The sequence below is a fragment of the Macrobrachium nipponense genome, chromosome 21 (genome assembly GCF_015104395.2).
Source record: "Macrobrachium nipponense isolate FS-2020 chromosome 21, ASM1510439v2, whole genome shotgun sequence".
Lineage (NCBI taxonomy): Eukaryota > Metazoa > Arthropoda > Malacostraca > Decapoda > Palaemonidae > Macrobrachium > Macrobrachium nipponense.
The window spans coordinates 17,092,903-17,106,214 of NC_087212.1; the positions used below are offsets into that span (position 1 = coordinate 17,092,903).

At 49.3% G+C, this 13,312-nt stretch overlaps 1 protein-coding gene across 1 annotated transcript in view; it reads left to right on the forward strand.

Annotated features, from left to right (window-relative positions):
* LOC135197813 (U5 small nuclear ribonucleoprotein 40 kDa protein-like) overlaps positions 1-13,312 on the forward strand; it is an 81,226-nt gene that overhangs the window by 52,830 nt on the left and 15,084 nt on the right. The window contains exon 4 of the mRNA XM_064224947.1: positions 11,778-11,917. Coding sequence (XP_064081017.1) covers positions 11,778-11,917 — 140 coding nt within the window. The remainder of the gene's footprint in view (positions 1-11,777; positions 11,918-13,312) is intronic.

A 13,312-nucleotide genomic window follows, 5' to 3' on the forward strand; every position in this document is an offset into this window, starting at 1 on the left:
AAAATATTTCCTCCTCCAGACCCCTCTGTGAGCCAGATTGCTGATTTTCTTCTTACATCTTAGAGAGATAGACAAACTTTCAGTGTCAACGATTAAAGGCTACAAAAAGTATGCTATCAACGGTCTTTCGACACAGAGGCTTGGATTTATCGAATGATAGAGATCTTCACGATTTATTGAGGTCCTTTGAAACATCAAAAGCTCCACGAGACAAGATTTCCCTCATGGAATTTAGATGTTGTCTTAAAGTTTTTAATGTCAGCCCCATTTGAACCTATGCACGCTGCCTCTTTGAAAGATGTAACTAGGAAAGCTATTTTCCTGACCGCTTTGGCAACAGCTAAGAGGGTTAGCGAAATCCAAGCTATGACTAAACACATGGGTTTCAGAGAACACAATGCGGTGTGTTCGCTGAGCCCTCGTTCTTAGCGAAGAACGAAAACCCATCCAACCCCTGGCCTAAAAGCTTTGATATCAAGGGGTTATCAGAGTTCGTCGGACGGAGAGCCAGAGAGAGTTTTGTGCCCTGTCAGAGCTCTCAAATTTTATCTAGAAAAGACCAAACAATGTAGAGGCCCGTCAGACAACCTGTGGTGTTTCGGTCAAGAGGCCGGAATTACCAATGTCTAAAAACGCACTGGCGTTCTTCTTGAGAAATACCATCAGGGAAGCTCATTCATCCTGCACGGATGGTGATCTTAAACTGCTAAAAGTTAATGCTCACGAGGTTAGAGCGGTAGCTACTTCGGTGGCTTTCAGAAAAATATGGCACTCAGTGATATCCTGGGTGCCACATTTTGGCGAAGCAACTCTGTGTTTGCCTCACACTACCTCAGAGATGTGAAGGCGACATATGAGAATTGCTACTCGCTTGGACCATACATTTCCGCGGATACAGTATTGGGGACGAGAAGCAATACGAACCCCATCCTTTAGAAAATGGATGTGTGTGATTTTAATTATGGGTTTGTTTTTTACGGTCGTAGGGTTGGCCGCTTGAGGCGGTCTTCCCTTTAATTAGCCTGAAAGTTATGGGACTAACTTTAGTGAGGCTAGGTTAGGTGGTATTTATTATGCTTCGTTGTCTTCAGTATGGTCAATATGGTCTAGTCACATTGTGGTCACGCTCCCGTTGACAGATCATCTAGAACTATCCAGCTGTACAGGTCACTACCTTGCTGGAAATTCTAGTTAAGCAGAAGCAGGCTTGGGTGACAGTAATCACGAAGTCAGCTATGCTAACAGGTAGGGAACCAAGATGTCAATCATCTGCATGTGAAATGTTTCCAAAATCCTTCTATTCTGTCCCTTCCCACCTCCAATGGTGGGATTCAGCTATATATATATCTGGCAGGTAAGTGTCATGAACAAACTTTATTGTATCATGACAATATCATTTTACATAGTTTTGAATGCACCCAAAGCATTAAAAGTAAGGTTTTCTTAGGATTTTTGACGATGTTCTAGCTTATGACGATTTTCGGTTTATAGTCCATTCTCTTAGAATGCTCCTAATATTCGGCAATGGATTTAGGTGGAAAACTCCCAGTCAGTTAGAGACTTACCTCCCTCCAATAAGTAAGTCTATCCTAATGTTAAGACCGAAGGTTTGTTTCGTATATGAACAAATGACAAATTTGTAACTAATTTGTATTTTTCATAACTAACAAACCTGAGGTCTTAACAGTTAAAGGCCCACCTTGAACCACCCCTCTAGCAGTCTAGCTGGGTTAGAAGTATAACTGGCGGGTCGGTCACACGACGCCAAGGGCATTCTGGGTATTCATGCCCTGTGACCTGGTATAGATGCCAATAGTCCCTGGATTGCACAAGTTTAATTTTAATTCTACCGGTTTCCAGCTTGGCACTAGTTAATCCCTAATGTTAAGACCTCAGGTTTGTTAGTTATGAAAAATACAAATTTGTCATTTTGTCTTTTTTTTTATTTTTACATTTTTTTTTTTACTTTTTAATATATTTTACAAAATTTCAGTTTCTTCATCACTTTCAACTTTCTGTTTTTTCGTAGTATCAATTGGATCTTCCTTTTTGCTTACTCCTACTAAAGACCTCTTTAAAAAATAACTATCCAAGGAAGATTGCTTCTGCGTACTTTTCACAATGTTCCTGAAACAACTCAGGCAAACGTCATTGAACTGCGCAAGCATACGACCTGTGTAAGCCTTTTCGGGGTATCTCTTTTCTACAAATGATTGCACCTTATGAAAAGCAGCTAGAGCATCCTTAATTTCTGCCGTTGTCATAGGGTTGTCGTCCTCCTCCTTGCCGCTGCTACAGAACTCTTCATGAACGACGTTATGTTGCATGGCCTCCAACTCCTTCAGGTCATCTGTCGTAAGCTCCTCTTGGTGCTCCTCGAGGTCATTGATGTCGTCCTCGTTGACAACCAGCCCCATGGACTTGCCGAGTGCAACGATCTCGTCAAGATCTGGTTGTGAAACAGTTTCAGGATCGTCATCTGTTCCTGAATCTGCAGCACCAGCTTCGCCCACATCGAATCCCTCGAAGTCTCAGGCGGATATGGCATCAGGCCAGAGTTTCCTCCACGAAGAACTCAAGGTTCGCCATGAAACCTCCTGCCAAGCTTGATCGATGAGCCGGATGCATATCACAACATCGAAATGCTCCTTCCAAAATTCATGCAAGGTGAGGTTTGTGGTATCAGTGATGTCAAAACATCTCTTGAAAAGATGTTTTGAATACAGCTTCTTGAAGTTCGATATCACTTGCTGGTCCATGGGCTGGAGGAGAGGGGTGGTGTTAGGCGGAAGATAAAGAACCTTGATAAAAGAATACTCCGCTAGGATATCTTCCTCGAGGCTAGGAGGGTGAGCAGGGGCATTGTCCAACAACAGCAGACATTTCAGAGGGAGATGCTTCTCTTCCAAGAATTTCTTCACTGTCGGGCCGAAACACAGAATTACCCACTCGGTGAACAAAAGTCTCGTTACCCAGGCTTTCACATTAGCCCTCCACATCACTGGAAGCTTCTCCTTTAGCACTTTGTGGGCCTTGAAGGCTCAAGGAGTCTTGGAATGATAGACAAGTAGGGGCTTCACCTTGTAATCCCCACTGGCGTTCGAACAAAGTGCGAGCGTAAGCCTGTCTTTCATAGGCTTATGCCCGGGTAGCTTCTTCTCTTCCTCCGTGATGTGCGTCCGATGAGGCATTTGTTCCGACACGGCATACAAACCTTCGGTCCTTTTACAATAGGAAGGTACTAGCGGCAGCTGGATAGGTCGTAAGCTTTCGAACAAGGGGTTCGGTAGTTAACTGCTTGTCCGACAGGCGCGCGCGCGCGACTGGGAGGTAAACAAATCACTTTTGCTTTCGGCCTCACAGCGAGTGGACGTGTGTGTTCGACGCTCTCTGCCCGCTTCTCGTCGTTTGCTTTCTTGAGTATATGGTTGTGTTTGTGTATGAAAAAAAAAAAAAAAGAATTCATTGTAAGTACAATCATTTCTCTCTTTTAATATTAATTGAACTGCAATTAATTAATGATGGATCGCCTCGCTACCCCACGGAGACTATGCCTGGGTACCGAAGGGCGTAAATGCGGGAAGTTCCGCTCTTTCCCGGAGATAGACCCTCATATTTGTGTGCTCGGTGTCGGGGGCGCGAATGCTCCCCGAGCCGAGCCTTGTAATGTGTTTTATTAATTGGTCGGAGGCGCAGTGGATTTTGTATGAGGGCAGAGGAAGCGAAGGCCTGCAAAGGAGTCGTCGGAAAGCTCTCCCGCGACTCCTTTGGTGACGGACACTTCGTCTTCTTTCCTGCCGCCCGCTCAACTTCCACGTCTCGCGCCTTCCCCTTCGGGGGGGGGGGGTTTCTAGGTCCTTCTCCTCTCCGACTTGTCGAGTGTGGAGGAGCGCTAGATACCCTGACGTCGAGTTGTACTCTGGGTCCTCTATCCGTTCGCTCTTCGCGCGAACGGGTAGAGGATCCCCCTAATCACCCGACTTTTGCCTCCTCAGGTGCGGTTGCCGCGAAGGATGACCTCGGACAGGTGTGGGCATCGTTGGGGCTGCAGGGCGTGCCGAGTGTCCAGGGGCTGCTCTACCATCTCGCTGGCTCCGTGGCGGTCACCCATGCAACGGTCACGACCACCACCACGACCATTACAACACCCGGCTACGCTTCACCTCCTCACCTGGTGTACACCCAGCACGCGGTCTCTGTGACACCCACTACATCGGTGCAGGGGCCAGTCGCCGTAACTCGGGGGAGTGTGATGCCGCCGCCTGTGTTTGCCGTGCTGCCGCGACAGACTTCGTGTGCCCGAAGAGCTCGCCCCTGGACCTCCCACCGGTACCTAGGATGTCTGTGCCGCTGGTCCGCCCATCTAGACCGCCTACACAGTCTGCCGTACCTGCCGTTACCTGCCCAGCTGCTGTCACGGACGTGACGTGGACCACTGCTGCCGTTCCTGTACCTGCTCCTGCGGTTTTCTGCTGTTCCTGTGATGCCTGCACCACCTGCTGATGTTGTTCCTGTTCCTGGCGCCGCTGCTCCCGATGCTGATCTGTTCGGACAGGTGCGTCCGGGCCCCTGTGCTTCGGAACAACAGCAGCCCCGGCTCCGCTCTGGATGACAGATCTGACGTCGGGTCCTGAGAAGGTTGACGAAGAAGAAGAAGAAGAGGAGGAAGGTGTCGTCGTCGTCTTCATCGTCTTCGTCGTCGTCGTCTGCCGCCTCTTCCCCTTCATCTTCTAAGGCTCCCCTGCCGAAGAAGAAGAAGGTCGCCTCCCCCCCCTAAGAAGTCTCCTTCGGGAACTTCTAAGGGCCCGTCTCGCTCTGGTGAGCGGGGGGTTCTTCCGCTGGTCACCCAAGCTCCTTCGGGGGCAGGACCCGTCTCTTCTTTCCGCAAGGAAGAAGACTACGGGGACCAGGAGAGTGCCGGCTAACACCGGCACTTCCTCACCTGCTGTCAGTGGTTCGGCCACAGCAGCAGGGTCCGTCTCGGCCCTCTCCGTTCGCGAGACGGTACCGAGTGTACGGTCGCTTTACCAGCGACCGTGCAGCCAGGAACCAGACCTCTGAGTTCGCTCAGCGTCAGGTTCACGGCACGGAGCGGAAGACTGGTGACAACCGCTCACGCGACTCTCACCAGACCAGCTCTCGCTCTCGCGGCGAACAGCTGGCTACCCGGGCGGACGTGACGGTCCATGACCGGCCACGGGCTGAGGCGGGGAAGAGGTCCCCCCGTTCGCCGGCACCAGCCACGGCTGGTACCACCGCTGAACTGACGCACCGTGAGGATACGCACCGATCTCACCGTGACAGTGGAGCTCGCCGGTCGCCTGACCGTCACTCTCACAGAGAGCGATCGGGTACGGCGACCAGCACCAGCTCCTCTGACACACGAGACCGGAGCCGCTGTTCTCGGTCCAGCCGTTCTCCACAGCGAGACGGCTCGACTAGGTCTGCAGCTCGATCGCCACCGCGGTGGGTTGGCGATCGCCTGCAGTCTTCCAAGCCCGCTGGTTTCTGCCAGCGAGCAGGAGGAGCGTCAGGTCTGCCTCTTCCATACCTTCAACCTCCTCGGATTACACCGGGAGGGCGAGGTATTGAGGAGTGATCGTGAGGGGTGCGCCCCTCAGGATCCACCACGGCGTCGTACGTACCAGGCACGGTTCTCGGACCAGCCAGGTCGTACGCACAGGTGGTTGGAGTCAGACCGAGAGGGGTCTGTCGCTGTTCCTCTCCTTGAGGGAGGAGGGTCTCGGAGTTGCCCCTGTTGAGGGACTTGGACGGTCCGGACTCCGCAGGAAGCAGTCACTCTGATGATCCAGAGGAACTTTGCGAGGTTATTGCGCTGATTCGTCAGCACAACGACCTCACGGAAGGATCGCTTGCTCCCCACCATCCGAGCCCACGTCCTGGCTCGAGTCGTTTCTGGGGCCCGAAGAGGGAACCCAGACCGACGGTGGGTTTGCCGTTCTGAGCTGCCGGACTCAGTGCTGGACCAGGTTGAATCGCTTGTCTCCGGACAAGACGGCTCGCTCAAGTCTGGCAGGTCGAGCAAGCTGCTTTCCACCTCCTCTGCTGCGACAGCGGCGTTTTTACGTGCCATCTGAAGACCCGATGCCGCCCAAACAGTGAACCCGGAGTTAGCCAGGCTGACTTCGGGTGTGTCTCTGCAGCAGCTCCTGTCCGAGAACCTGTGGTTCTCGCAGCAAGAGACATTCGGCCTGGAATCTACCGCCATGGCAGCTTTCCAGGCCGTCTCCTGGCTAGATCTGTGGTCCCTCACAGTATCTAAGGTCGCAGCCAACTCCGGCGGAATTTCTCCCGAAGATGACTCGGCCCTTCAGGAGACTTTGCCAGTCTGGGGGAGGAGCCATCTCCTTCCTTGCCCACCAGACGGTGAACCTGTGGGCCAACCTGGTTCTCCGACGAAGGGACGCTGTCCTTACTCGGGTTTCCAGGGCGGCCGGGCGTGAAGCGGCGTTTTGGGACTTCGCAACGGACCTTTACGGAGTTCCACGTCTCTCTTCCCAGGAGAGATGGTGGACGCTGCGGTGGACAGACGGCGCACTGACGACAGTGACCGTCGAGGTTCACCAGGCAGTCTCGAAGGCCTCTGGGCAAAGCCCTGGACTGCGGCCAGTCTAACGGCTCGGCTAGCGCTTCCTCGGTGGCTAAGACGGTAGCTGCGTCGAAGCCCCCGGGGAATGACTCTGTCTTCTTCGACTTATAGCAAGGGGAACGCCGTAACCAGCCCTCCTCCCAGCCCTCCTCCTCCGTGGATGGCTCTGGGAGGAAGTCGAAGAAAGGGGGGGAAACGCTAGGGACGGCGTTCCCCTCACCTGCTGCCGGAAGTGGGGGGGTGCCTGGCCAGCCATTGGGCAACTTGGCAGCGCTACGGCGCCGAGACCATGGATTGTAGATGTCCTTCGGGAAGGAGATCTATTACCCTTCGAATCTCGGTCACCCCTCACCTCCAACCCGGTCCAACAGCAGGCGTACGTTCCAGGGGCATCGAAGGACGTAGCATTGAGACAGGAGATCAAGACCATGCTGAGCAAGAGAGCTGTAGAAATCGTCACGGATCAATCACCGGGCTTTTACAGTCGACTCTTCCTGGTGGAAAAGAAAAGTCTACGGGAGGCTGGCGCCCGGTGATAGATCTCTCTCTCCCCTGAACCGGTTGGTTCGCCAGACCCGGTTCACGATGGAGACGGCACGCTCCAGTGCTCGACTCTATCAGGGAGAACGATTTCATGCTTTCAGTGGACTTTTTTGAAGGATGCGTATTTCCAAATACCCATTCATCAGTCCTCCAGAAAGTACCTCCGCTTCATCCTCGACGGGACGGTGTACCAGTTCAGGCCACTTTGCTTCGGTCTCTCAACCGCCCCACAGGTGTTCACAGCGAGTGTTCACTCTGGTGTCTGCTTGGGCCCATTCGCACGGGATACGTCTGATGGGGTATCTCGACGATTGGTTAGTCCTGGCGAGCTCCCGCTCGCAGTTGCTACAGGGACAGGGATCGACTGCTCGAGTTTCTGTCGCGATCCTGGGGATCGTTGTGAACTTCGAAAAAAGTCCGATCTCGAGCCCAAAGCAGAGGATGAAGTACCTGGATGATGATCGACACGGTAGCAGGGCGAGTCTTCCCGCAGACTCGCGGATTAGCAAATTCAGGGAGGCAGCCAACCAGTTCCTGTCTCGGCAGGAACGGGTAGCTCAGCGATGGCAAGTCGTGATCGGACACCTGTCGTCACTCGGGAAAGGCAGTCCCTAACGGGCGTCCTTCACCTGCGGTCTCTTCAGGGAGACTAAAGGAGATGTTGGTCACAGGCGACGGATCCCCCAAGCTTTCCATTGTCACTGACACGGAGGTGAGGCAGGACCTAGCCTGGTGGCTGGACGACAGGAACCTCTTAAGAGGAGTGCCTCTGCGCACTCTCCCCCGGCACTGCAGCTGCTCTCAGACGCATCGACCGAGGGACAACCTTTTCGCCTATGCCTTTCCCCCGTTCACCCTGATTCGCAAGGTGATCAGTCGAGCACTGGTCACCGAATCTCAGGATGATCCTGATGGCTCCCAAATGGCCACAGGCCATTTGGTATCCGGACCACCTGCTGGCTCTCGCAAGAGAACCGAGAGAGATTCCCCTTGGCACAACCTTCTCGCCCAGCCACACGTCGAGCGGTACACCGAGCAGTCCAGTCCCTACGTCTTCACGGCTGGCTGTTATCCAACATCTCTTGCGAACGAGAGGCTTTTTTCGTAGCGCAGCAACAGAGATGGCTGGAAACGTCCGTCAGTCCTCTGCAGCTGTGTACCAAGGGGAAGTCGGCCGTCTTCTGTGGTTGGTGTCGTAGACGGGGCCTATCTCCTCTCAGAGCCACTCTTCAGCAGGTAGCGGATTTCCTCGTTTTTTCTTCGCCGAGAGAGCTCCTCTCAGTTCCCACAGTCAAAGGATACAGAGCCGCCTTGACGCTCGTCCTGAAACTGACGGGATTGGACATCTCGAACTCGTTCGAGATCCTTCCACTTAGGAGGAGCTTCGAAAGGTCTTGCCCACCCAGGGAACTCACAAGCCCCTCTTCTTGCTGGACCTGGCATCGGCGAAGAGAGTACGGGAACTTCATGCCGATAATGATGCGGATGAGATGCTGCTTTGGTCCTGGGAGGACGCTACGGCGCTATCTGAAGAGAACTCGACACCTCGGGCCTGAGTGTCGACGCTCTTCGTTAGCACCAATGTCACCAAGAAGAAGTATCAAAGAACACTCTTTCGTCTGGCTGCGTGAGGTCATCAGGAGGGCGTATGAGGCTGATGGTAGTGACGACATCCGTACGTCCCGTCCGAGAGCTCACGAAGTCAGAAGTATTGGCCCCTCGTTGGCGTTTCGTAAGAACTTCTCCGTGGCGCAGGTATGGAAGGCAGGGGTCTGGTACAACCAGACCACTGGCACCTTCCTTATACCTTTTGGATATTGCCCACAGGTCCTTGGATCGGTTTCCTTAGGACCCGTCCCGGTGGGGCTGCTCAACACGTAGTCTAGCTAACCAGACCCTAGCAGGCTGAACAGCATCGAGTCCTGGTGTGACGTATGATAGATAGTAAAATGAGAAAGTGACTGGCTTCTCTTTCTATCTTTTTCTACCCCTCTACTGTGGGTAGAGGGATACGGTCATCACCCTGCTGGATAAGGACGAGATGCCGGTGAGCTATATGACAGAGCCCCATCCTATCCCTTTCACTAGGGATAGGAGCAGAATATCACCACTTTCCTTCTACAAGGGGGGGAAGTGGATGCCTACAAGAGTCAAAACCATGACTTTTTCTTTGCTCCTGTACAGGAACAAGTTCTTACATTGCTGGTACGAAGAGATACGCTTGCCTCTCTCTTAGTACTCGGTCCAGAGGTCTGACCATTGATCCTGCGGTGCACACCCCGATCAATCGGACAGAGGCTTGGATCCCTCCCTCGCTCTTACGACCAGGGAGGCTTCCAAGGTTGGGCGAACACCAGTCTGTTCACAAAGACTCAGATTCCACCCACCAAGAAGTGAGTCTTCCTATTGTAAAAGGACCGAAGGTTTGTATGCCGTGTCGGAACAAATGACAATTTGTCCAAAATTGCATTTTCTAACTATACAAACCTGAGGTCCTTTTACACATAGCCCCACCTTTTCATGCCACCCCTCACTCTGCAGTTTTTGCTTGGGCCAAAAGCAAAAGTGATTTGTTTACCTCCCAGTCGCGCGCGCGCGCCTGTCGGACAAGCAGTTAACTACCGAACCCCTTGTTCGAAAGCTTACGACCTATCCAGCTGCCGCTAGTACCTTCCTATTGTAAAAGGACCTCAGGTTTGTATAGTTAGGAAAAATGCAATTTTGGACAAATTGTCATTTTTTTTCCAAAAAAGGCCAGTCTCATCACAGTTGAAGACTTGCTGAGAACTGTAGCCTTCATTGATCGTCATCTCATCAAACGTCTTAATAAAGGCTTCGGCCGCTTTCCTGTCCGAGATGGCCGCCTCCCCATGCTGTACCACCGAATGGATGCCAGTCCATTTACAGAATTTTTTGAACCACCCATGAGAAGCCTTGAAGTCTGGGGTTGGCATCGATGTCCCTTCTCCTCCATCGTCTTCGGCCTGGGCAGTCAAATCGACGAAAATAGTGCTGGCCTTGTGGCAGATTGCTGTCTCGGTTATCGTATCGCTAGCGATTTCTTTGCCTTTTATCTAGACAAGAAGCAGCCTTTCCATCTCGTCGTGCACGTGGCTCCTCTTGCTAAACAAAATAGTCACGCCCTTGGAAGGTGTAGCTGCTTTGATGGCTTCCTTCTGCTTAAGGATGGTGCCTATTGTCGACGGATTTCGGCCATATTCCTTGGCGATCACACTCAATCGCATGCAGCTTCATACTTTTTAATTACAGTGGACCCCCCGTATTTGCGTTCTCCAGATTCGCGGATTTCTCTCGGGAACGTTTCCCTGCATTATTCGCGGAAAATTCACGCATTCGCGGTATTTTTCTATGATAAATATCCACAAATTCCTGGTTTTTTTGATGAATTTCATCATAAAATGCACTTTTTGTGATAAAACTATTAAAAAAACCATGTCGGAAAATTTTTAGTGGGTTTTTCTTGAGTTGTAACTAACAAAATAGGCTGTTTTTAGCATTTTTATAGGGGTTCCAAACATTCGCGGATTCTAACTATTCACGGGGGGTTCTGGTATGCATCCCCCGCGAATACGGGGGGACCACTGTATCTCCATCTTTGTCTCCAAAGAAAGCATCCTCTTCTTTCCGTGAACTTCAACTTTCTTGGGACCCATGACTACGTATATACTGTACGTAATTAAGTTATGTAGTATTCGTTTGTAGTAAAGTTCTCACACAACACGATAAAGTAGTACTACAATGAAATCGGTAACGAATTTACGTTAATAAACGAAATCGTATAGAACGAACGAATTCCGCGTGCTTACGATAACGATGCTGCTGCTGAGTGGCCGAAAAAGCACGCTGCTATGTAGATGCATGATGGGATCATGGGAGAGATGCTGACCAATAGGAGAGCAGGATCTTATGGCGGTGACTAGCATCAGGAACCAATGGGAGAGCAGGAGGATGGTGGCGAGTCTACTCAGTTGGCGGCGCGCGAGTTTTAAAATTGTTATCGGTGGTCCGGGTGAATCTTGGGACTTAACAGTAACAACGTTTCATATCCTGAACTATTTTCGTGTGTAGAGGCAAAAAAATCTTCGTATTTGCTTTCGTAACTCGAATTTTTTGTAAGTTGAGCCTTTCGTATGTCGAGGTACCACTGTATATATACCCAGCAGGGTGCTGTATGCCTTAACCCAAATCATCATATTTATGATGAGAGTAAAAAGCACTTACAGTTCTGTTAAAGTGCCATAAGTCCAGGTTACAGCACTGTAAAGCAGGTAATGGAGCCACACTGAAAAATTGTGGTTAACAGTGCCATTAGGCAAGCACCGTAAGTTTGGAATGATGTAACCCCCAATAAGCAACAGCCTCAATATGAATATAAAAAAATGATTAAATTCAGTAGTTGTAAACAGATGCACCGAATGATAGGTTGTGTTTTTTTTTTTTTTTACCTAGTACTGTATGTGGGTGAGGGATTTCTTCCATGCTTGGTTGCCCTGTACTAATTTGTTAACAAGATGTAAAAAGGTTTTGTTTGAAAGAAAGTTTGAATCTGTGAAGTATTAAATTTACACCAACTTGAAAAGTTTTGTTCTCATTTATTTCACAGGCCATAGCAGTTTCGTAAATTGTGTGCACAGTGCACGGCGTGGTCCAAGCCTAGTAGTCAGTGGTGGAGATGACTGTACAGTTTTAATTTGGGATGTTCGTAAAAAGAGGCCAGCCACTACTCTTCAAAACCCATTCCAGGTTTGATAATGAAGTTTCCTTAGATTAATGTCATGTTATTGCAAAAATATATTATGAATGTTTAAAAATAATTATACAGTATACTGTAAAGATTGTGTACATACAGTTCATAGACTTTTTTTTAGGCTTATGATGCCCCGTATGGAAATTGGTAATTATATCCAGTTGAACTACCAGAATTTGCTGAAAGAACTGCAGATTTGTGGATCGTGTAATTGTCCTTCTGAGGATTTAGTACACCCAATTACCCATCCTTCATTTGCTAATATGGGAACTATCTCTACATAAAGGACTTGGTAGAACTGCTTATAGTGGCTTTAAGGCCAAAAAGGCTACACAGTGGCACCATCTAGCAGCATGTAAATATATTACAAATAGATGCGATCATTCCAACAATAAGTAGGAATATTTTATGAGCATGAACGAGTATTCTCGTTATTGTAAGAAGACATGGTAGTTAATCATGAAAATACTTAGGATAATCAGGGAAGGGGTTGAAGGAATAGGTTCTTTTTCTTCCTTGTGTTCTTTTCTTTTAGAAAATTCTTCCTAGCAGATTAGGTGTGAAGAGCAAAATTTGAACTTGACACTGTATCTGAATGTTTGTAAGGACAGTGGTAAGTGTATCACATTTGCCATTTTTCTTTTTTAGCTTTGCTTGATTTACTGTACAATATTTCATTACAAGTTTAGTTGACTTAAAATATGATTAATGCACACATCTTAAAACAATATTTTATCATAGTTGATATTTCATCTCTAATTATTGTAAAAATATTTAAAATGCAAAAATGTAGGTGTTAGTAACACATTATGCTGAGCAAATTTCCTCACTGGATGAGTGGTTTGCATACCTGCCTATCAGTCTGGTAGCCCAAGTTTGCTCCCTGCTGCTGCCAATGCAGAACCAGAGGAATCTATTTCTGGCAATCAGAAATTAATTTCTCAGTTTCATGTGGTTCGGATCCCACAATAAGCTTTGGATCCTGTTGCTAAGAAACCATTTGATTCTTAGTCACGTAAAAAAAAATCTAAGCCTTCGGGTCAGCCCTAGGAGAGCTGTTAACCCTTAAACGTCTATTGGACATATTTTAGGTCGAGATAAATTGTCTTTTGGGTGCCGACGGGACGTAATTTACGTCGACATAGAAAAGTTTTTTAAAAATTCGCGGAAAAATACTTATAGGCCTACCAGCCGAAAACTTTTGAATCACGTGCCTTGGGGGATGCTGGGAGTTCACGGATCAAGGTGTTGTTTTGTTTACAATCGTTACGCAAGTGCGAATTTCTTTCTTATCGCACTAAAAAGTATCAGTGACACATCTCGGAAATTATTTCGTCACTTTGACATAATTTTTGCACCATTTTAAATTAGCCGTTACATGGAGTATTATA